Source organism: Corvus cornix, chromosome 5, assembly GCF_000738735.6.
Source record: "Corvus cornix cornix isolate S_Up_H32 chromosome 5, ASM73873v5, whole genome shotgun sequence".
NCBI lineage: Eukaryota > Metazoa > Chordata > Aves > Passeriformes > Corvidae > Corvus > Corvus cornix.
The window spans coordinates 10,555,549-10,579,798 of NC_046335.1; the positions used below are offsets into that span (position 1 = coordinate 10,555,549).

The 24,250-nt window shown below is 41.3% G+C and overlaps 3 protein-coding genes across 9 annotated transcripts in view; 1 reads left to right on the forward strand and 2 right to left on the reverse strand.

The window, feature by feature from the left end:
* Positions 1–3,793, reverse strand: part of TECPR2 (tectonin beta-propeller repeat containing 2) — a 42,467-nt gene extending 38,674 nt beyond the window's left edge. For 4 of the 6 annotated variants that reach the window (XR_002273212.2, XR_002273207.2, XR_002273210.2 and 1 more), the window contains exon 1: positions 3,698–3,791. The gene's annotated coding sequence lies outside the window, so the exon portion shown is untranslated. Of the gene's footprint in view, positions 1–1,963; positions 2,112–3,697 lie in introns of all 6 variants that reach the window. The other 2 variants (XM_020583795.2, XR_002273213.2) reach the window with 2 other exon arrangements.
* LOC104686649 (cyclin dependent kinase 2 interacting protein) lies at positions 3,758–10,062 on the forward strand. Its single transcript, XM_010395249.3, has 5 exons — positions 3,758–3,863; positions 5,102–5,270; positions 6,487–6,613; positions 8,153–8,282; positions 9,728–10,062. The coding sequence occupies exons 1-5, from the start codon at positions 3,857–3,859 to the stop codon at positions 9,928–9,930; spliced, it is 636 nt and encodes a 211-aa protein (XP_010393551.1). The 5' UTR covers positions 3,758–3,856; the 3' UTR covers positions 9,931–10,062.
* A 2,664-nt stretch (positions 10,063–12,726) lies between these two features.
* ZNF839 (zinc finger protein 839) lies at positions 12,727–23,613 on the reverse strand. 2 transcript variants are annotated; one of them, XM_039553078.1, is made up of 8 exons: positions 23,013–23,613; positions 21,193–22,098; positions 19,116–19,367; positions 18,284–18,376; positions 17,781–17,933; positions 16,577–16,666; positions 15,725–15,863; positions 12,727–14,090 (listed from the first exon to the last, which is right to left on the reverse strand). In XM_039553078.1, the coding sequence occupies exons 1-8, from the start codon at positions 23,574–23,576 to the stop codon at positions 13,114–13,116; spliced, it is 3,174 nt and encodes a 1,057-aa protein (XP_039409012.1). In that variant the 5' UTR covers positions 23,577–23,613; the 3' UTR covers positions 12,727–13,113. The 2 variants fall into 2 exon arrangements, with proteins under 2 accessions (XP_039409012.1, XP_039409010.1); XM_039553076.1 differs by having other exon boundaries at positions 16,526–16,666; positions 23,013–23,612.
* Positions 23,614–24,250: the final 637 nt, after the last annotated feature.

Below are 24,250 nucleotides of genomic sequence, written 5' to 3' on the forward strand. Positions count from 1 at the left end.
GATTTCTGTAGACAGGAAAGTTTTCTGTGGTTGTTTAAGATCTTAACACTGAAGATTTTCTTTAGGTTCAGCAGTTAGAACTGCCTTACAGAAACAAAAACCAGAAATCTGCCAGTTGAAGTTAGAAATGCTTCTAAATGCTCACAATTATTCTGTGAAGTACTCCTACTGCAATTTGTGATATGTCCTATTGTGTCTAGTTTTTAATTCTCTAAGGATGGAAAATGTTTTTTGTTTGGCAGCTTCAAACATTGCTTGCAATGTGTATCAACTAAATTAGAAAAAAAAAAAAAAAGAGCTGCCCTAGTTTTATATCTCCATTACTGTGAAAAGCTCTGGCATCTCAAGTTTTCCAACTACTTCAGTTATTGGGCAAGAGCATTCAGCACACACACTTTGGGCCCTGCAACACTTGCTGTAAATATACAATTCCACTAAATCCAAAGGGCCTGTTTGCATGACATTGCCCATGCATGTCATAGCCAACACCATAGGAATAAAGACTGGTTATTTGGCTTGTATTTTATCTGTTACAAAAACTTTCAGTAACTATGCTAGAACCCGTTGTTAGATGTTCCTAATTGTGATAAATTTTACTGCTTGCTAGAGCTTAGAAATGAACTCCACTCTCCTCCAATGTTTACAACCTGTCATGACATGTATCTCATGAAATAGCAAAAAGGCCAGCTGACACGTGTCCAAACTATTTTTGAATGAAGAGTTAGTTTCAGAGATGTTTACTAAGTTAACAGATAACCTCAGTGCATCATGACATTTTCACAATATTTTCACAAACCATCTATTTCCTATCCTATATTTTAAGTCTCCTACCCCTTCCTTCAGCATTTACTACTTTCTACCTACAGTCAACTAAATATAAAAATAATCCACTGCTAGTCTAGTTTGCTGTTCTAAATGTGCTGTTTTGCCATCTTAGTAATTTTACTAGTCGATGGTCTTTTTTCTTTTCTCTAATAAAACAAAATCCAGTCTTTGTCCTGAGTCTCATATGTACAAATCTTCCTCTATCTAACCTCAACTTCTACCACTATCCAGCTACTGCCTCATGAATTTCACATATTTTGGTTTTTAAGTCCCCTTTGTGACTCTTGCAATTTACATCTGCCAGCATCCAAAGCTGCTCTTGTAGCTAGAACCATCTCACACTCCTCAGTTACTAGAGGACCTTCCAAGCCCTCAGAATTCATCCTCTTTCTTAGTTTCCATCACTTATTCCTCCAGCTCAACTAAAACATTAAAATATAGTAACTAATTACCAACTATGGAAATATGCAAATTTGTATTATCCAGAAAAAGACTTTTCCTCTTTCCTCTACAATAACCCTATCTGCAACCTGATACATATTTTGGAAGCGTACATTTAATTTAAAAAAACACAAAAAAGGAGAATTTTATATGGTTTTTTCTTCCCACTCACAAAAAAAACATGGGAGGAATTATTTCTTGTCACATACTAAGTTAAAAAACTCTGCTGTTAGGTTAAGGTTCTCACTCTTTGTAACATTTAAATACAATCTCTGATGGCAAAGTAGTCAATAAAACAAATTAAGATTTTGTTCTCTATAACCCATTCACCCTGTACAATCAAAAAAAAGGAAAAATTTATCAATGAACTATTATTTCTTTACAGTGTATACAAATTAGTTTCATCTTGAGTGCTTTACAGATTAACACAATGCTTGTACTGCTTGTGTAAATATAAGTGAAAGCTCAAAATCATAATTTCATTATAAATACTACTAATTAAGTAATTTTATCTACACTAGCCAAATGTGTAAGGGACTAGAATATCTCCAGTGTGGCCTGTACATTCAAAACATCTGCATAAATGCCCCAATTCTCTGCTTTTGAGCCTAAAGTCTTCAATATCCCTCTAATGACAGTTGTGTATCACATGTAGTCTCTAACAGCTTCAGGATTAATTGTTATCTGGTTTTCCTACCTCATTAATCAAAGGCAAACAGTGGATATAATCTATTTTCTAAGCAGATTTTGGGACTGGATGCATTTGTTCAGTCTGCATTGGCCACAGTTATGCTGAAGTACATAACAGTCGTATATGGCAAATCAGCTTGTGCTAAGCAGCTGTCCTGCAGCAGAGATAAAGTAGAGAAAAACAGCACACCAAAAACAATCACCAGACAGACTCCTTCCTTCTAAACTCTCAGACTTCACAAGTTCTTAAATACTACATTCAAGGCTGTTTTGAAAAGCAGCTTTTTAAATTTTTTTTTTTCTGGTCTTAGAACCAGGAATAAGGCTCAATGCTGCCTAACGGAGGCAACTAAAGTGAGAGATAATCCTGTAGTTCAGCAGACAGGCAGTAGTTAAAGGTTCACTGCCAGGATATGCCACAGATAGACTGCAGGAAGCTAAAGCTGTCACTGCATTTCTCTAAGCCCAAGGGTCCTGTTTGTAGAAGATGGACAACAGCTCCATTTTTTTTTTTTAAATCTTTGACATTAAAACTTAAATGTAAGTTCTTCAGAGCACAGACAAACTCCCCTATGACCACAGCTACACACAACAGTCTCTGTTCTCAGCTAGATCCTGCCAACTAAAAAGGAAAGCGGTTTTCTTTTCTAATACTTCTCACACATTTAGCCCCAGAACCAGCTACCCCACTGTCACATCTCCAAAGCTTTTCACAGCAGAATGCTGCCAAGCAGAGCAAAGACCACAAACACACACCCTGCCAAAGGAGCTCTGCTTTCATGTGTCCTGCACACAGGCAAATGACCAGCTGGCGCACAGGTCATGGTTACCTGATTAACGGACACTTGGCTTTACACAACTCATGAAATGTTGCATTTTTGGCTCAAATGAGGTTTGTTTCTTTTCTGTGTGACATCAGAAAGGGTAAGAAAAGGAGAACCCACAGTCGCTGCACATCCTTATAGGGATGGGAAAACTCAGCTGTATTCATGCTGATGGTCTTGTGACACCCTACGAAACCGTCACAGGATCCTGGAATGGTTTGGGTTGGAGGGGACCCTAAAGATCAGGTAGTTCCAATCCTCCCACCATGGGCAGAGGCACCTGAGGCACCTGAGAGGCAGATTGCTCTGAGCCCCATCCAAGCTCTCCTTGAACACTTTCAAGGATGGAGTATCCACTGCTTCTCTGGGCAACCTGTTTCAGCACCTCACTACTCTCACAGTGAAGAATTTATTCCTAATATCTAACACAAATCTCCCCTTCTTTCAGTTTGAAGCCATTCCCCCTTGTCTTAACTTCCCCTCCTCAAATGTATTTCTTATACATATTCTATTGAAACATATTCAGATGTTCCAAATCATTCCTTCCCAACAGGTGCCTTCTCGCTGCAGCCCCTGCCAGAGAAGGACAGAGCCAGTGGCTCCCGGCCGGACACCCGCGGGGCTGCCTCGCCTTCCCGCCGGCTTTACCTCGGCTTATGCCGGATTTACCGCCCAGACGAGAACCCTGGCAAGGGGAGGGCGACGCAGCCCCTCCAGCCGCTCCGCGAGCAGTAACAGCCGCCGAGCCCCCGCCGGAGCACGCCCCGAGCCCCCTCACCGAGCGCTGCCCGCGCCCCGGGAGCAACGCCCGCAACAGGCGCCCGCAGCAGGCCCCGCTTGCGGAGCCCAGGGAGGGAGCGGGAGCGGGCCGGCCCTGAAGGGTCCCCCCGGCTCCGCGGGGACGCGGCTGCACTCACCCCTCCGGAGCGCGGGCGGCGGCTCAGGAAGGGCAGCAGGGAGCGACGTCGCCGGGCCCCGAGGCGGCGGAGCGGCGGCGGCCCCGATGCCTGCGCCGCTCGGGGCCGGGCGGGGCGGGGCCGGACGTGAGCGAACTTCCGCGGGGCGGTGGGGCCGCCATGGCGGGTGAGTGAAGGGGGGGAGCTGGGGGAAGCGAACGGGGGGCGGTGGGGAGCAGCCAGAGGCCGCGTGTCGGCGTTTTCTCAGCAAACTAACGAGGTTTAATGTGCCTGTGGTGCCCTGCCAGCCCGCCGGGCCGCCACTGTCACGCCCTGGTGTGCACCGTGCCCAGCACCTCGCTCACGCCCCGGGTGGAGCGGGGGCCTCCCGTGTCTCCCCATGTCTGTAACCACATCCCTGTGAATAAATATCTAAAGGGTGGGTGTCAAGAGAATTGAGCCAGGCTCTTCTCGGTGGTGCCAACCAACAGGACGAGAGACAGCGGGCAGAAACTGATGCACAGGAAGTTCCACCTGAACATGAGGAAGAACTTCTTTACTGTGCTGTGACTGAGCCTTGAAACAGATTGGCCAGAGAGGTTGTGCAGGCTCCGTCACGGGAGATACCCGAAAACCATCAGGACGTAATCCTGTGCCACGTGCTCTGGGATTGCCCTGCTTCCAGCAGGAAGGTTGGACCAAGTGACCCACTGTGGTCCCTCCCAACCTGACCCTTTCTACGATTCTGTGTCGACTTTACATCTTTTTATGTGACGAACTCTTTTCAGGCATCTGTGTGGATAAAAGTTGAAGCCAGCAAACATTCAGGCACGGCATTTGGCTTGGCTTTGACCCCTGCTTTGGCTGCCAGGGCAGGGCGTGCTTTGTGTGATCAGAGGATGTGCAGTGGGTTCCTACAGCTGTCTGGCCTCCAAACAGACACCACGAAACGAGGGCTTTCTGCTCAGCAATAAAGCACTCACCGCCTTCAGCGGGACCCAGCCTTCCCCCAAACTCTTACAGCTCACGTGTTGCTGTGAATTAATTCTGACGTTCATGGCATGAGCACTGCATGCATGCACAGTAATTGCTGCCATGATTTCTTTCTGTCATACCCTGCGTAAGCATCTGTCATTTGATGTCAGTAGACTGCTAGATCTGCCAGCACTACAAAGCCACTGCCGTCCATGCTGCAACATCACATCTCAGAATGTGCTTGCATTTGTTTAATAATACAGTTTTCTTGTAAATAGCAATAGTTGAGGAATTAGATTTCATGATCAAAGACGGTTAACGTAAATTCCATTTTACTTTAATCAATATTTACCAGTAAAGCAAGGAAATCCTTAACACAAATAGCTGCCGGACACTGATTTGTTTTCTATATGCTTTAAATGGCTTCAATATCTTTATTTTCTCATACAGCAAAAACTCCTCCTGATAATACTCCAAGAAGGCCTGTTTTATCTGTCAGTGCAAGAAAAATTAAAGATAATGCAGCAGACTGGCATAATTTAATGATGAAATGGGAGAGACTGAATGATAATGGATTTACTACGGCAAACAAAATAGTCAACATGAGGATCAGTGAGCAGTAAGTATGCTAATTCGAGTACAGATAGCAGAAAGATTGCTTTTATTGAGAGAATAATCTGCTTTCTTCACTAGAAAGTTCTTTTTGGTAATCGGGAAATAACATGTCACAGTGGATAAACTAGCTCTTAGATCAAACCCAGCAGTTGCATTCTTTGGTTACAGAAACTATTTACATTCAAATAATGTCTCATATAGTAATGATATTTGCAAGAAATGAGAGATGTTTATTTTACATAGTCAAACATAATGTATTTAAAATCCTTATATAATATACCAAGTTAAAATCTAGTTCTATAAACTTCAGCCCATGTGAGTTCCCTTATTCTCTTGCACATTTTACAGTGAGGCGAGTATTACCAAGTTTCACTCAAGTCAAAAGTTCAGAAGATTTTAAGAAAGAATCACTGATTTGTACAGACAAAAAGGTTTTAACAGTGATGATTTAAAAGAAAACCAACAAAGAACAAAAATACCACACCACAACCACCATAAAAAAACCCCAAAACAAAACCAAACCCACCAAAAAACTGAAAAAAAACCCACTTTGGTAGAGCTTTTATTTTCATGCTGTAATGAAAAACCTTAGTCAACAGGGCTTTGAGCAGATTCTCCAGGGTCCTGACAGCTGAAGAGGGTTTGTCTGACAGGGTTCTGGCAGGTACAAGCTGAGGAATATTTTGCTGTAATGGTTCCAGATGTTGTTTTTACTCACTAGCAGCTCTCTCTCCTCGGTCTAAGTTTACAGCTGGTGTGGGAAAGTCTGCCAGATGGGGCAGGTGTCTGTACATTGGCTGCTCTGGTGTCACAGATAAATAAATGTCTTGCCTTAAATTGTGCACAAAGGTGAGTTTGTGGTGAGGCACCAGATTATCCCGTGGAGCAGCTGAAGCTTGAGCATACCTTGTCCATTATGAGAGAACAACCTCCAGCACAGGGGCAAGGTAAAGAGGGAAAAAGTACTGTCTTAACACCTGCAAATGTTTTTTCAAGCACATATTCTAAGGTAGCGTAGTTCTGTTTTTCTCTGAAGATTGTGGTACTAGCCCCATTTGCTCACATGGCCAGCTATGCTTTGTGCTATTTTTATGTAGGAATTCTCATAAGCAGCCTGTGAGAGAGAGATTTTGTAGGATCAGACCACAAGGATTTAAAATCTGCACTGGTCAAGTAAACCTATATGCAGTTGTTTACACTGCCTTATGTTTCTCTTTTAGATTTCAAGACAACAAACTGGAGATAGCATGTGATAACAATGCCACAGAACCTGAAAAGCCAACCCCAAAATACAATGAAGAGTTGGACAATTGTTGTGCAGAATTACTAGAGACCTTAAAGCATATGGTAATACTCATTTTTCAGACTTAGTCAATATGAATCAATTCTAAGCGTGCTCAAGTTACAAGGAAATGTCCTGAAGTATTTATTGTAGACAGAAGATTGGGATTTTCATTTATAGTTCTTTGGCTTCAAACCTTAATGACTATAAATCCAGAGTGCACCATTTATTTGATTGATTGGTAAATTTGAAAGTTGGTTTTACATCTGCTGTCTGCTTATAGTTCTGCTCCCCCCTTTATAAAGTGATCTGGAAACAAATCATAGAAAGAATGCATTCCAAAGCTGCACCTGTTTTCTGTTTTCTCATCCTGGATAGTCCTTCTGTTTAGAACAAAAGAAACAGCAGAACATAAAGCAGTGCTTTACCTGCCATCATACCTGTGCAGCTGTCTTTGATCAGACATAATGTAGTCATATTTTTAGCCTGCCTACCTGCATTTGCTGTGCAGATCTCCTCCTCTGGAGAGTGGAGTAAGATAATTATTATGTAACCCACCTTTTTTTCTGGATACCTTGCTAGGAATTATTGTCACCTGTCAGTTTGACAGGAAGCAAAAATTTTTTTTTCTGCCTGGTACTGTAATTTTAAATTCTTATCAAAAATAGCTTCTATAGCCTTTTGCCAAAGTGGAGGCCCCCATTAAAAGGACGGTAGATCTTTTTTTTATATAGACAGGATACAGTCCTCCAGTATTTAGAAAAAATAGGAAACTGGGTAGATTTGCCTCAGATTTTGTTCTGTGGGGAAAATGTGGGTTTTTTTTTCTTTTTTTTTCCTTGAGGTGCTTTTGTATTCAGACTATAAATGCATTGATGAAATTTTTTACTCTTCCTGAGTAACAGAGGAGTCTGAGCAGCCAGTGTTAGATTGGATACTAAACATAGCTACTTTGACCTAATTTATTTTTCATTCCTTAGGAGTTTATGTGAGCTTATAGGTTCATAGATGTATCTGTGGTTTAGCTGCTTGACTTAAAGATACTGCCCGCAAGCTTCATTTTGGTGTAAATATTCATACCCAAATGCACAAAGTAAGGTGAACATGAAGGAAGTGGATAGAATGAACTGTTTTTTGAAGCAAGCTGTTAGATCAGCCTAGATATATTGTCAGTAGTAGCTTGAGCTGCTTTTCTCACCTGCTGCTGATCCTTTGAAATTAAAGTCATCTCGATATGGTAATGTTAGAAAACATGATAGGGCTTGTGCTACACCTGTGTGATGTTTTTCCCCAGTGCTAAATTGCTATAGGAAAAACTAGGGAGGTGAAAAAATGAGACGGCTCTAGTGTATTTCTAAATGAGGGAAACAAAAGAATGTGCAAAATCAGAGTCATATCTGCAGAGTTCAGAATTTCATGGTATCTCATACTAAATCTGTATATAGACTCCAGCTTTGATTCCTGTCTGGAGTTAAAAAAATGTGAGTTAGAAACATTAATACTAAATAGCCTTCACAAATAGTGTGTTTTTTAAAAATGCTTAATATTACAGTAGCCTAATGTTCCTGAGATATTCATTAACGTTCCATGTTCATCATTTTCAGACAAAAATACAACTGAAAATGGAAAAGCTTACTTCAACTACTAAAGCGATCTGTGACTTGGAAACATTCCACCATGGAGCTGGGAATTGCACAGCACCCTTCTTTCATACATGGCCCACACCATACTTCTGTAAGTAAAATATTGATTATTTTAGCTAGTTACATTGTGTCATCAATGTCATCTAATTTATGACTGAAAAATAAGCCCTCTTATCTGGATGTCTTGCCTGAGAGGGAGAGAGTGCTGTCTCCTTTACAATTGACTAATCAATAAACACATGAATGCACCACTTGGTTTAGGGTTACTGCTGATGACTGCCAAGCATTGTCTGACATGCAACAATTACAGCATAGAACTAAATTTGTCAGCAGTTTACAATGTCCAGGCTGCAACAGCCACATCCTCTGCAAGCAGAGATGTATTTGCAACTTGCTGGTGTTAAGCTGCAGGCTTAACTACTTGACTTGTTACTTGACACTGAAATTAAATCCTTGAATGCAAAGAGCAAGCTATACCTCAGTTAATTCTCAAGCAGTCAAAGAAAAATACCTCTGATCTCAGTGTCAGTCAAGTAAAAAAATGTTACAGTCTACTGTTAATATTAATTCTTTCAGCATTCACTTGATGGCAAAAGGTAGTGCCTCCATACTGGTATTACCCCAGTTTTAAAACGGAATTCAAGAGAAGCCTGATTTCATGTGAGACACCTGCTGCCTTTGTGAAGTGAAAATCATACCTCTGTGAAGCCCTGCTTTGTACTTCACTACCACAGTTTAGCAGGAATCTTATGTATTAGTTTCTGCCAGCTTAAAAGAATGACAAAGACAACTGCTGTCAAAACACCCATTGTGACTGAATCATTTAGTGATGCTGTCTACTCCATGAAAGACTAAATCCTTCTGAAGGCAGTGATAGTTCAGGTTAAGTTAGAAACACAAGATCAGTCTTTCTTTAAAAATACTTTGTGCGGTTATTTTTTAAGAAGTCAAACAATGAAAGATTACAGATGCATTTGTACCCCTCTAACATTATTGCTAACATAACCAGTAACAGTTTTTACAATAAACACTTCAGTTTTGATCTGTTGGGGATTTTTGCTGTTGTTTTTCACTATTGGTGTTACTCATTGCTGATCATTCATTGCTGAAGTGCATCACAGTATGTGAGAGCATCCTTTAGATTAGCTAAAATCAAGAGGGACTCTAAAATGTGACACTTGTATTGCAGGATAGCATTACCAAATTTTAAAATCAAATTTTGGTTATTTGAGGAATAGCTGTAATTGATAATATTACAGTGGGTCCTGACAACCAGTGCCACTGCTTATTCTATAATTAAATGGGGACTCATGTCAAAATCAGAAGTGTGTAAAATATATCCCAAATTGTTTAGCATTTTATATTCTAATGTAAAAACACGATTAATGCTGTAAAAAAAAAAAGATGGCTAAATTGAGGGAATAGCTTATGTAAGGTAGGGGGTTTTTATGATCCACATATTACAAGTATAATTTAGCTTTTAGAGAATTGCTGAAATGTTCTGGTCAATGTGTTTGGTTTTTCAATCCATTTCAGATGAGGTTTGTCTGAAGCTCTCTGAAATGTACAAGAAGGAACTAAAACTCAAGCAAACAATTGTGCAAGACATTGCTCATTCTGCTGACCAGGATCTGATGATGGTGTATTTATCATCATGGTTGTATCAGCCTTACATTGAGAACAGCAGCACACTGCTGCTTGAAGCCATGCTGCTGGAAACAGGACACAGGCAGTGCTAGAATTCCAAAGGTTACATGGCTGGGTTCTAGTGATGCTTACATTAAACGGAATTGGCAAATTGCAAGGCTTACCAAGTAAGTTGATTTTTTGTAAAACTTATTAAAAATATTTTTCTCTATTTGTATTCCTTACTTTGTCTCAGCTGATACTCCTTTTCCTGTGTGGGACAATCTGGTTTTGGTTGGTTTTATCTATTTTAGGGCAACACAGAGGCTACAGGTAGGAGGCTAAGTCCTCTATAATCAGAAAGAGGTAAGGACTGCTTGATGGTCTGGGGGGATTCAATGCATATAGAAGAGAAGCTACAGCAAAAAATGTTACTTCCTCCAAAGTCTGGACAGCCTAACATACCTACATGGTCCCTTTTGCCATCAAAATTCAACACTTCTTGATCTCTACATGGGGGTTTTTTTTGCATGAATTAACAGGGCAAATGTTTTTGTACTTGCTTTATAAGTGGAGGAGAGGGAAGCACAAAAGGAAGAATCCAAAAGGATCCACATAGTTTGGTATGTGGTTTTGAAATGCTCTTGCAGACAATAGTGTAAATTCTGGATTGGTTTTGATTCTGGTGATGTTGCGTACATCACCCTTGGAGAGTGATCCAAGCCTGAACCAGCAGCCAGGAAGTTTTAAGAAGGTATAAGGTATAAGAAGGTCTTGTCCCTTTTAATTAATTTTAACTTTTTTTTTTTTTTTTTAAGAGATGTTTCATGAAAGCATCTGTTGTATAAAACAAAACCTTCTTTAGTCAAGGCTGTATCCCATATTGTTTGCTCCCTGTCATGGGGCTCAGTAAGTTTTTCCTTAGATTACTGTTACTGATGTCAAGTGGTTTTGGTTTGAAGGTGTGTTCCTGTGTACTGACAGGAAAAGCAGGGTCACTTACCTACTTAGCTCCAAGCTGAAACCTCGTAAGCTTAGTAGGGAAATAACATCAGTTTCCTGCAGTAACAGGACAGACAGTCATGAATTGAAAAGTTTTCTTGAAATGTTGCTCTGTTGAACAATGAGGTTGTTTCTGGCAGCTAATAAGAGTTCTATTCTTAGCCTGCAATTCCAGCATATGAAAAGAAATTCTGCAGTAGCTCAAGAATACAGTTAGGAACAGCTTTGTTGGGTTTTGTTATTTTTTCAGTGGAAGTGTTCCACCTAGTTTAACAGCCACCTTAATTCATCTGAGTAGGGCCAGACCTGTGTCACTATGGAAACATCTCCGTACTTCAAAAATATTTTCCAAGGAGAAAAGATTGGTTCGCATATAGAACTGTGCTTTTAAGATGAGAGTAGGTGTATTGTATTTCCCAGCATGTGCAAATTGATAGGGAAGGCAAAATTGAGGCCAATTTTCATTTTCTGCACAGGAGGTAATTGTGGTTTGTTCTCACTTCTTAAGAGGAAAGAAGCTCTTCAGGAACAGGTCTTCATATCCACAGACCCTCTTGCTTATTGACTGTTGTTGGACGTTGGAAGATTACTGCAAAACCATTGCAGAGATGTTTTGTCATTCCAGCTCTAAGCAGTTGATTGGTATATTTGTAGCCCTCAGATATAATTATTAGACAGTCAGTACAAAAGAGTATCATAAAGAATTGGTCACTGCAATCGAAGACTGCAAGACCAGCAGAACTTTGCTTTGTATACTACCTTCACTTACAAGGTAGGTCTGTATGCTCTGGCAATTACCACCTCCTAAAAAAGAGGGAAAAAACCCCAAAACAAATAGTAACACATTAATAACTCATTAACATACAGTATCTTTCACAACTACTCATAAAAGGCAACATTTTGGGTAATAAAATTCATCTCCTACTCAGGCAACCAAGAAAAAAACCCACCAAACAAAAAAGCCTAACTCAACTATGTTTAAAGGGACATAGTAGAGCAGTTTATGTAATCTGTGAATTGTCTTCTCTTTTGTTTAGATTCAATTTTAGTGGTTTTCTTCAGTAACAATATCATGAAAAAAATCAGTGTTCATACTTAAGTACAATTCTCCTGTCCTTGGCAGATTTGCCTGATTATCCCAGTAGCTGCATCTATTCAGCAACGAGGTAGCACACACATTTTAAGGTAACATTTTATGTTACCACTTTTCAGTAATGTCTGCTCATTTAATGCTGTTCTTTTGCACCTGCTAAACATATTGACAGAAAAGACAGTGCCTCAGACAGGATGCTGGTAGGTCTCCACAAAAATATAATATGATCCAAGGATCATATTGAGAGTATGACAAAAATTCAAGTAATTTGCCAAGTGCTCTCCCTGCCTAGAGAAAGTCCCTTTGTATTATGATTAAACAGTACAAGGTAGTGTGGAGTTACTAGGAAGGTCAAAGTGTAGAATTCATAAAGGATGCGTCATCTGAAAGAAAAGTCTAATACCAGTCTAACAAAAATAGGCTGTGACAGACTAAAGCAAAAAAAGAATTTGGTACCTCATTAAGGAAAATTAGATCACTACTTACGCACCTTCCCGTTTATGTCTACGCAACAGCAGTTTTTAAAGATGTGGCTGAACATTAGACAAGCAACTTAAATACATTTCCAACTGTTCAGTACAAAACATATCTTGTTTGAGGCTATTTTTGTCCCTAACTCAGTGAATGCTTATTTCAGTAAGGATGAGCTAGGCTGTCACATTGTTCCCGGAATGCACAAGTGTGGATTATACTTAAAACTGCCAATTTTTCCAGGCAGATTTATGTGCATCAAGTCTAGATGCTAATGAATGTTCAAGATAGCTTTTAAAAAGTGCAATGATGGTGTTTTGTAATCTCAGTGGCAAAGAAAATGCACATTTTTAATATAGCTTTTATTTTACCCATATACAGCTTGCCAGTACACAGCACATCACTGCTGAACAGCAGTACAACTTACTGCATTTTTAGATGGCTAGAGAGAAAAGGAATTATGTAACAAAAGGGAACAGTGCAAGTTTTAGGGTTGACAAGATTTCTACTTTCCACCCATCCCCAACATATAAAGCAAATAGAACAATGTTAATTCTAGAATTTTTGGTTGCAATGCTGCTAGATTTATATAAACATAAGTTATAAAAAGTACAGGGCATAGAAACAGTTTACAAATAAGTTAAATTTCAATTATCTCAGTATTCACATTAGAAAAATATACATTTTATAATCAGTCTTTTCCAGAAGAAAGCTTATAGGGTTTTCTAATTTATGGCTCCAATTCACTTTGCGAGAGCAAAATATCTTCACTTTGGCCACCTGCTTCCATTGCCAGTAGTGCTTCCACTGTTTCCAAAGGTATCCCTTCGGGTGTGCGAATGTGCATTGTAGTACCATTGGAATCAGTCACAATAACGATGCCTTCCGCCTGAGACAAAACAGCAGTGTCTGGATGAGACAAGATAAGCCCATCTGAAGTCTGGATAAAAATCTGTTCGTGTCCCTGAGACAAAAAATCATGGCTCTCATCAGAAATCTCAAAAGCTACAGTTTCATCTACAGTAACTGTATTCGCCAGCTCCTGTGAAGAATATTCACTCTCATTTTTAAAAGCATTTTCCTGGCTCCCATGAGTGGACAGGGAGGCTCCCTGGACAGCGTTCTCATGCGATTCAGCCTGAGCACTGTGGGGGTAGTTTATTGGCACAATGTTTGTTGAAAAAACTTTTTCAAGTTCCTGTATGTCATCAGTCATACCAGCATTATGAAGTTGCTCAGAATGTTCTTTAATTGCAAATTTAGGGTTTTCTTCTTGCAGTTCCTGATATTTTGGATTGTGACCATTTTCTTCACTCGTTGGTAAGCCAGTGCTCTGACTTGCCACTGCCTGCTTCGGCATGGAGCTGTGGAGTTCAGGAGCTGCCAGTCCCCCTGCCGCATTCCCGCTCACAAAGTGCGCCTGAACCAGCCCAGCTGAGCCACCTGCTTCAACAGGCAGCACGACTTCAGTGTGCAGCAGAGATGTGGCACCTGCCAGATCTGCTCCCTGTATGCTCACAGGCTGGGGATACTCTATCCTCATTTCCACAGTTTGGGAGAAGGTACCTGAATTTTCAGCATAGTTTCTAACTCCTGAATCAGCAACTGAATTATGTTCTTCTGCTGTCTGTAATGTACTTCCACTTGTGCAGCAAGTGATATGCCTATCTTCTGAAAGCAAGATTTCTCCATTTAATGGATTAAAACCTGAAAAGGGAAAAGAAATATTATTTTGTTGGGCAATCTAATATTGCATGCCAAAAAAATTGGTTTTCAGCAAAAATTTTGGAGGAAAAGCTAGACTACTTCCCTGCTTTCTTTCCCCCAAATTAGCAAACCTGAGGCACCTTACAAGAGTTTCACAGAACTTCCCAATGAGAAAGTCAGTATAAAAATATTTAGGGAATTTTTGAACCGTGATATTTTATCAAGTATTTCTATATTAAGAAATGTTAAGAGACCTTACATTAAGAGGCAGCATTTTTCTGTTAATCCTGAAAACAACCTGAGCTGAAAGTCAAACTCAATTTTCTTCCACCGTGCAGCCAGTAACATTAAAAGATATAGACTTTACCAGGCACAAACTTGTCAGCTGCTCATCATCATCGCCATTAGTAAGTCGATGGAAGCATTTAAATTTGTTTAAATTTCTATTCCTAATCAAGCACATCCTGGACTCAGATATGTCATCAGGTTGCTACATATTAATGTGCTAAGAGCCACAGAGGCACTTTTGTCCTGTGCCAGAAAAGGTAAAAACCACAAGAAATGCAGTGTTCTACCAGTTACTTGACCTGGACCTGACCAGAGTCCCAAACCCTGAAGGTAGTTGAACAATAACTACTAAGCTGCAGTGGTATGAGCTGTCAGTCTTTATTATTAAAGGTCAAAAGGAACAAGTAGGTTGGTTTGGTTTTGGATTTTTTTTGTTATGAAAGATATCACTGCACAACAAAGGAGATGTAACGCTGCAGAAAGGACTGTTTTTAATTTTTTGCACTGTAGACTAGCAAACGCCCTACTAGCAGGTGCAAGCAAAATATAATTTTAAAAACTCATAGCCCAGAAGAAAATCATAGTGCAGCAAGAAGTAAGCATGGTTATGCAGAGAGCCTTTCAGAGAAAGAAAATCTAATGGAGGGAAACAAAAATGACTATTGACTGAAAAACATGCAAAGGGCAAAAGCAAATCCACTTAACACCAACAACAAAACAAGGTATTTACAAAGAGGATGGTACTGATAGACGCACCTTACTACAGATTTACTTTCCTTTCACTGTTACCCTGCTAATCTGAAGGGCAGCAGGATGAAAGATGAAGAAATAATAAAAATAAAGGCAACCACCTGAAGACTGGTGAAAAATGGTGCCTCAATTCCAATACAAGATGTATTCCAATGATGGATACAGGACAGCCTACACCAGCTCTCCATTTCCCCCAAGATCCACAAAGCTCTGGGAATTCTGCTACTGTAGCTGGCAGGGATCAAGAGGAAGAATGTGCACTCTGCTTCCTCTTCCTCTGCTCTCCCACAGCTGACACAATGGTCAAGGACTTTGAGGGATAGGACAAACAGGAAGCACACAGCAGAGGACAGTACTATGCTCCTTAGTATCAATAACTGGATTATCATGCATCTAGAATTGAGCTACTGCTGTCTGCATCATCTATAACTTTTCCCTCCTCATGAGGCCTTTCCAGTTAAACAGTTGCTTTTGAAGGACTTGGGAAGCAAGTTAAGAAATGAAACTTTAATACAAAAACCACAGTAGCCTGAAGAACAAAGATTTGTTCAACTCCTCCATGAACAGAACAGAACTGGAAAATCTGAAGAGGTTACCATCTTTTTCAAACAGTGTACACAAATTTCCACTATTTTCTTTCACTTCATCTTGACTGGCATAAGCATCGTTCACGTTCTCTGTTACGTCTTCTAACTTGGTCCTTTTGGCTGGTGGCAACAGTTCTTCCCCTGAGCTCTGTCAATATAAGAGATGATTAACTGCTGCCCCTATAACAGTTGAAAATACTGGAAGAGATAATTGTGGAGACATCATGGCAGTGAACTGATGATCCTTGAAAACAGAGTTTACACTAAAGGTCTTCTAAAAGGTAAGGATTTAAACACAGCCCTCACACTTCGCCAGAACTCCAAGGGGAGAAAACACAGCTCTCTGCTACACTGTAAACAGACTGAAGCTTGTCAATTGACTTGTCAGAAAGAAAGAATCTGTTTTCATGCCCCTCTATCCACCACCAATTAGCACAGAAATCACTTCTCCAACGTCTGAGCCTCCTGTAGGTTAGGCCATTTCCTCTAACACAGGTTGGAATCTGTGGGGCCCCCAGTTACCAGCACCTCAACGAAGTTCTTTTGTCCCTGTAAGACCTGTAAGTCTTTGATATTCTGTCCTGAACACTACCAAGTGTCTTCCCAAAGCACATACTTAATGTGCTAGTTCATATGCCCTGCTATGATACCACAGCAGAGAGTACTTTCAGTATTTCTGAACACCACAAAAGCCTTACTTTAACATGACTCAGATAATACTAGCATGATTTTGTAAGGAATAATTATGTGTTTTAAAAAGTTTTAATTTGTCTTAGTTTCATTGTTAATTTTCACAAAGGTATTCCATACCTCAGCTAACCATTTTTGTCCCAGTACATCCTCAGGCACTTGCTCACTAACCATTTTAATTACACATGGTGAACAAGAGCCTGCACCTTGCATCTTCTGTTCTCCACTGAGTATTTCTGTGATTCCTAGAGATTCAGCAACCTTTAAAAACAGATACAGGGAAAAAAGTAAAAGTTAGCCTCTCAGATCTGAATACATAAATGCTGAAATACAGATTCGTTTTCTTAAAACTGAACTAGAATTACACCATGTCGAGCCTGACAATCACCTCAGCTCAATGCCAGTATTTAGACTCCCATGTTTTCTCCTAGCCTTCACACTGACACATGATCTTCCTCTGAAGGTGACTGTTAACAGGCAAACCTTGAAAGAATGATAGTTATATATAGAATCCAGAGACAGTTACTCAGAGCAGAGTTTAATAAAGATTATTGAGGCTCTCCATCATATAAAAAACATTTAAGTCTTCCTGTTTAGAATATCTCTGCGTAGTTAAGGAGTTTCCCCCCTCCTCACATTCCGTTCCTGTGCTTCATCCCTATGTAGATATACTACTATCCAGCTTCGCAAGGCTAGGTTGTTTTGGGGTTTGGTTTGGTCTTGTTTTTAGTTTTTAAAAAGCATCATTCTATATTAAGAACGCACATGAACACAGAAGAGAAGCAAGAAAGAGGTTCCATCTGTCTTTCTAGATACAGCTCCATAAACAATGCATCTGGAGTCACTGAAATAATAGTTTGCAGTTTTATTAATGCAGTCCCTGCCTTTCACATTTGTTGGTATCACTGTGAACTGTATAGATGCATTCAGTTTGCCCTCATTTTGCAATGAAACTACTTATCCCTTCAAATCAAGGTCACTCATTTTAAATATAGACCCCCCCTCTCCTTCCTGATCAAACATCAGGATGTACTTTTATTAGCAGTTAATGCTAAAGACACCTTGCAGTAACATGCAGCTTCATACTACCCCAGATATGCAAGGCAGGTATCAGCACTGCTAGAATTGGTTTTAATCTTTCTAGGTGTATCCACTGACAAACTAGAATTGTAGTTTTATTATGGATTTCTTTTTCTTCTTGGTAAATTGTTGGACTTTTTACAATAATGTCTACTTTTGCTCATCAAAAATCATGTTGTCTTCAAATAAATTTACCTACATGAGAAAGCTTATCAGAGAAAATTAAAAATGCAAGGCATCTAAAATAAAGCAAGCAAACAAACCAATCATAGTTCCAAACAGAGTGCTTTATTACCTTAGCATCTTTTATTTCAACAGGCTGCTGGCAACTCACAGAATCAGAATTACTGAGGTGATCATAAGCCATTTTCTTTACCATGTTATGCAAGTCTTCAAATTCCCTGTACACATCTGGAAAGTAAGCTTTGGCTGGATATCCTTTTTCAACCTAGGAATAAGAGGGGAATAAAAAAGGGCTTGTTTCTCCCTCCCTATACTTTAAAAAGAGATTAAATTAAGATCTGTCAGTTTTGTTTTGTTCAACATTTTAAAATAGAAACATGCAAGTCAAAAGACTATGCAATATTCAAAATGCCACTGAACCAGGCAGCAAAAAGCAAGGCTTTGAGTTGAAACCTACGAGAGTTTTGCCTGTGTAAGACTGAAGTGATGTGTGGAACATCTACATGCTGCACAATACTAATTTAAGAAATTCGATTATGTCTCTAAAGGTATCTTTTTGTGTATACTAATGGAAGTATCCCTAAAATAATTTACTATTTTTACATAAAAACTCACCTTCATCAACAGGAATTCATACACCGTAACAAGCTTTGTAAGACGTGGGAGAGCCAGCTCCATTAAGTCTTCATTATCACATTGTTGTATTAGCTGTCAAAAGCCAGAATGAGATTATTAGGAAAAAGCAGCCCACACATTATGCACCCCATTTTCAGAACATAAAATATCACTACGTTTTTTTGAAAGATGTGCTGTATGTTTAGGCAGCTTTAAGAATACATGCAAACTAACTCCAAAATGGGGTAAGCTAGAAGACCTCAGAACAGTTACTACTCATGTGCAGACAAAACTCAGTCCCAAAAATGTTGCCAATTCATAGAAAGAACAGCAACCTCAGTAGCTTTAGTAGCCATAAAGGATCTACAACACACAGAAAACAAAGAACAAGTTGTGTTAGTTGGATTTTAATCCCCATTCTATCCTCCCCCAAGACCTTCTTTGTGGGTTTGTTTTGGTTTTTCAGGGTTCTTTTATTATTATTTCTTTTACTGTGTTGGAGAAGATATGTAGTAGTAGCTAGTAACTTTCCTTCTCCAGAAAAAGGATAGCAAGAATATATCTACATGTCAAAAATCCCTTTCCAGACTGAGTTCCCATTTTCCCTTTTTCCAGTATTCTGTTGGAAATATATTTTTCTTAAAAGACAACTTAATTTTTTCTTCTTAGAAGCCATCTTGGGCTTTCATCTTGTCCATACACAAGGATGTAAAAAAAAAAAAAAAATCTTTTTGAAAATGGTTCATTGAAAATAAGTGATGAAAAAAAAGGGGGGAAAAAAAATAGGGCGGGTGAAAAATACTTGTGAAGTAATTGCAGAAGAGAACCATACCTCTTTTAACCTAGCTTTTCTTCTGAATACATTGTGTTCTGCTGACACACTACTAAGTGACTTTGAAGGGGACTGACCAGGTCTGCTAAGCCTTCCAGAACACCTGGATCTTCCACCCGTCCTGGGTCGACCACGTCTCTTTGGTCGTCTGGGTCTTCCAGGTCCTTTTGGTGTTACGGGTCCCCGGTGTCCTGAACTGGTTTCATTTGGTTTTTCTGCCGGCAAGTGTCTGCTTTCCTCAGACTCTGAAGCCTTAATTAAAAGAAAAAGTATTTATTCACTATTTTAAACAGTTTTGAGGAAGACAATTTTGTAATTAAGTTTGCCATCTATGCAAACAATAATAGCATATTAAAAAAATGCAAAGCTGGATACAAGAAAAACTTGCAAATAAAGTTGTGGAATAAATCCAACACGTTAGTTAAGAATGCTATTTCCGCATCACATATATGTCATTATTTGCAAAGTTAGCATTTTTGAACCACAAGATGTCATACAAAATAAAGAGATTAAATAAACATAATAAAAGAGCTGTTTTAAGTGGGTTAAATACATTTAATATTTTTGAAGTAAAATATATCCTCTTTAGATAAAGAAGTTGCAGAACTAAAACTTAATTAGCAGTAAAACATACTCAAAGAATAACTTGGGTTTCATTGTAACCACATCAAAGCTTAAAGACTTTATACAAAAGACAAAAACTCCGGCACCATGAACAGTGACAAGCCCAGTAATTAAATATCAAAACGTACTGCCCAGTTTCCACATTTCAAAATCCAGTCTTTCCTAGGAACACAGCTAGAAAGTAGCTTCTGTTATAAAATCACACAGAAACTCAAAATACCTTTTCTATTTTTAAGTTATCATCATTATTTCAGTACAAAACTTTTTAACCGTTTAAAGGAGTGATTTCTTACTTAAACATCTTCCCTTCCAAGCTAGAATTTCTAAGAATGTTCTAGCATCTTTTAAGAAATGAGTTTATAATAGTACTGAGGTACATCAGGCTTCTTTGCATAATCTGTACATTTGCATCCCAACATTCAGTAACTCCCTACTATTCTACTGATTAGGGAAGCTCTAAAAATGGCAAATTTATGTCAGTTCTATCCAGGGATTAAATTACTAAATTAGTTCTAAATTTGTCATAAGACATGGGGTTGAGCATGGGGATCTTGATTGGCTTCCTATCTGTATCAAAAAACTGTACAATAATTCAGAGAGCAGACTTCAGTATTCTGCAATTCTCTTTTTCCAGAGATGATAAGCGAGCGTAGACAATGAAGGAACGTTTGTTTGCTGCACTGGCACCTTAAGCTGTAAATTTTCACTTTCCTGAGAACAACTTCACAATTACAAATGCAAGTAATAAATGTGACACCCCTACATCTAAACGAGTACTTCTTCCTAGCCAGCAGCTGCATCAAGTTGCTGCAAAATGTTAAGAGTCATTTTAATATTAGAAGAGAAACTTTTCTTTGAAGTGACCAGCTTAAAACATCACAGGAAAAAATTAGCAGCTGAGGCAGCTTCCTACCCGGAGACTCAAATTTCACCAGTGTTTGGTGTGCAGGGTTTCAAAGCCCCACTTTGAAAACCTGCTCTAGGAAGAGCTGCAGTTCACTGTTGTGTTCCAAATAAGAGATTTTTCTGTGATGACATTATTTCAGCAACAGAAAATGAGAGAGCAGATGATGTGTTGCTGTCATGCTAAAGGCTGTAACTGAACAACAGTGTTCTTACCCAAATGCAAAGAATGTCATTTATGCAGACAAGGTGAAAACTGTCAGAAGCCCAGTAACAAATGAGCACTCAGTGAACATTTAGTTATATGTGTCTGTGCAACAGTACTGTTGCTGCAGCACTGCAAGAGACAATTTGATTTTTAAAGCACTTCAATGGGAAATTTGCCTAATGTAGTCTATCATAACTTGTACTGCTCAAAAATATGGATATTTCTGATATGACTACATTTCAGAAATATGGATATTTCTGAGCAGTACAAGACTGTGCAGCTACAGAACTGCCATTCTACTTTGAATGAAAGAACTGACAGTTTTTCTAAGTAACACTTTACCTGTTCTCCAGCCTTTGAATCAACAGTTTCTTCCAGATTGGTAGCTAGTGCTTTTTCATGATTTAAAGTGACAGTAGTTGAATCCAAATGTGCTGGACTCATCATTTGCTCTTCCACAAATATACTTCCATTAGGCTTATTTAGAGGTATTTTCTGAGGTGAAGACTCCAGCTGTCCATGGTCTGGGTTAAGTTTATAATGTCTTGCTAATCCTCCTTTTCCTATGTAAGATTTTTCACAAGTCTGACATTTAAACATTTTGGGTTTCAGATTATAATTTGAAGAACTGAATAATGCATCCTTTCCCTTCATCTTTCCTTCTTCATCATCTTCTATACTCAGCTCAGAGTAGTCATCAGAATCAGATTGATGACCATCAGCCAAATCCTCCATTTTAATGAATTTGTAATCTTTAGCTTTGTATTTGGGGGGGCGTGAAATCCGTCCAGAACGAGTTTTCACCTTCAAGGATTTCTTTAACTTGTCATCTTTTTGCTTTTTTTCAAGGCATTGTGTACTTGCTGAACTGGCTGCAGCCATGGTAGGATTTGGAGACCTTGAAGCCGATGCTGTGGCACGAGTAGCCCTCTGTCCATTCACCATCTTAGACGGGGGAATCTTGCTCACAGACACTGAGCCATGAGATGGTAAAGGCCTCTGCATAAGCAACTGAACCGGAGACTCAGAAGAACTTTGCAGGAATAGCTGTTGCTGCTCAGTTCCTGAAACAGGCTGTATCCTAATTATGTGGGGATTAATAATGCCAAGTCCTGGTATGCTAGAATTCCTACCAACTGGCTGACTCAGCGTTAGAGTTTTCGACTGGATTGGTGCCAATGATGTCACTGGCCTTTCAGTTTCCTTCATCTGTCCTGGCTGAACTTGGACACAAATGGCTTCCAGATGCTTTTGTGGAAAAAGGGAAGAATTGCAATTACAAAGTATAGCATTAATCAATAAATACTTATCTAGATAATACACACATGCCCTTAAAGCAAAGCATGAAGAAACCACTGCACATCATTAGTTTTTCATTTTAATGCATCAAAGCACAGATTTAACATCAAAGCACAGATTTCCCTTCCTCCAAGCTATGGGTTTTCCTGCACATTTACTGCTGTGACTGATGTTCAACTAAAACATGTAAAGTTTGCTCTGAAGCCATGTCACAGCTTTGTCTCCTACTAGCAGGCCTGTCTGGAATAGCAGGGTCAATGCCATCACCAAGGCACATTCATAACCTTCAGCAAACCCCAAACACGGGAGAACTACAATGCTACACGACACAGGCCAAAAAAAACAGTCCAGGACATACTATAGTATGTGTTCAGTTCACAAAAACTTCGTGGTGATGATTCAGAGAATCAGACGTTACTGTTCATCTCCCTCACAGTTCTGCCTGCTTCATCCAAATTTCTGCCTCAGTTTGGCTCAATCACTTGACAAACCCTGCACCCCAAACGTGGGTTGAAAGCCCAGATACTGTCACCTGCAAGAAAGGCATGCACTAACTTTCTGTATCACCACTGTGAAACAGCTCTTCTAAGCTGTTCTTGGCTGCACGTGTTGTCAGACCGAAATACTGACCACAGCAGCTATTAGTTACATTCAAACACGGATTTTCCTAAACCACATTGAAAGCTGTGCCTTTCAGCTATGGGACTGGAGTCTACACCCGACGGCAAGTGTGACGGAGGAAAACGGGGGGAGAAAAAAAAATCATTACAAAAAAATTTCATTACAAATCATGAAAGCCGGAGCCGTGGCTTTCATCCCCAACGGAGCGCCGCAGCCTCCCGCCCCCCAGCCCCCGGGGTTACCTTCTGCGGGAGGAGGCGGGCGGCCGCGGCGGCCCTGTCCTGCTGCAGGGCGACCTGCTGGGCCACGCTCTGCAGCTGCCGGGCGGCGTTCTGCATGATGCCGCCCGCGGGGCAGGGCTGCGGCGGGGCCGCGGCGGCCGCCGCCGGCTTCAGCTGCTCCTGGGCCTTGCTCACTTGCTCGATGACCCGCCGGAGCTCCGCGGGGGCCAGCGGCGCGGCGGCGGGACGGGGCGGCAGGGGCAGCCCCGGGCTCTCCAGCAGCCGCTCCAGTCGCCGCCGTCGCTCGCCGGCGTTCAGCCCCGCGCCCTCCGCCGCGCTCCCGTCCGCCCGCAGGTACAGCACGGTGCCGCTCGCCGCCGCCCCCGCACCGGCTTCCAGGGCGGCCAAGCTCTGCACCAGCTCCTCCGTCACCGCCAGCAGCTCCGCGCCACCGCTGCCGCCCTCCTCCCGCCCCGCCGCCACGGCTACCGCGCCGGGGGGAGCCCCGCGCGTCCCGGGGGGCTCGTCCTCAGCGGGCGGAGGGGGCGGCGGCGCCTCGGCGCCCCCCGCCCCGGGAGACGCCATCTTGGCAGGCGGGCGGGCGCCGCATCGGCAGCTGCCCCGGGCGGTGTCGGCGGCGCGGGCGATGCGCGGGGCACCGGCAGCGGAGCCAATGGCACCCCCGGCAGCGCCCGCCGCGCCCTCCCGGGGCGGGGCCGCCCGGCGCCGACGGCGGCTCGCGCGGGCAAAAACCGGCGGAGGTGCAGCCGAAGCGTCTGGCCCCGGGTGGGGCTGGAGGTGGGACCTGTGGGCGGAGTTACCGCGAGTTGGGTTTCCCCGCTCTTCAGGCAGAGCGTACCGAGTCTCAGTTCAAGAGGGGCGTGGGCCTCCTGGAGCGGGTCCAGTGCAGGGCAACGGGGGGTAGTTGTGGGACTGGAGCGTCTCTCTTACGAGAAGAGGATGAGGGAGTCGGGCCTTTCCAGCCTCGAGAAGAGACAACTGAGAGGGGGCCCCATCTCTGTGTATAAATATCTAAAGGGGATTGTGCCAAGAGAATGGAGCCACGCTCTTCTCGGAGGTGCCAACCTCTAGGACACGAGACAACTGGCAGGAACCGATGCACAGAACGTTCCACCTGAACATGAGGAAGAACTTTACTGTGCAGGTTACCGAACACCGGAACAGGTTGCTCAGAGAGATTGTGGAGTTTACCTCAACTGGAGATATCCCAGAACAGTCTGGACGCAATCCTGTGCCGT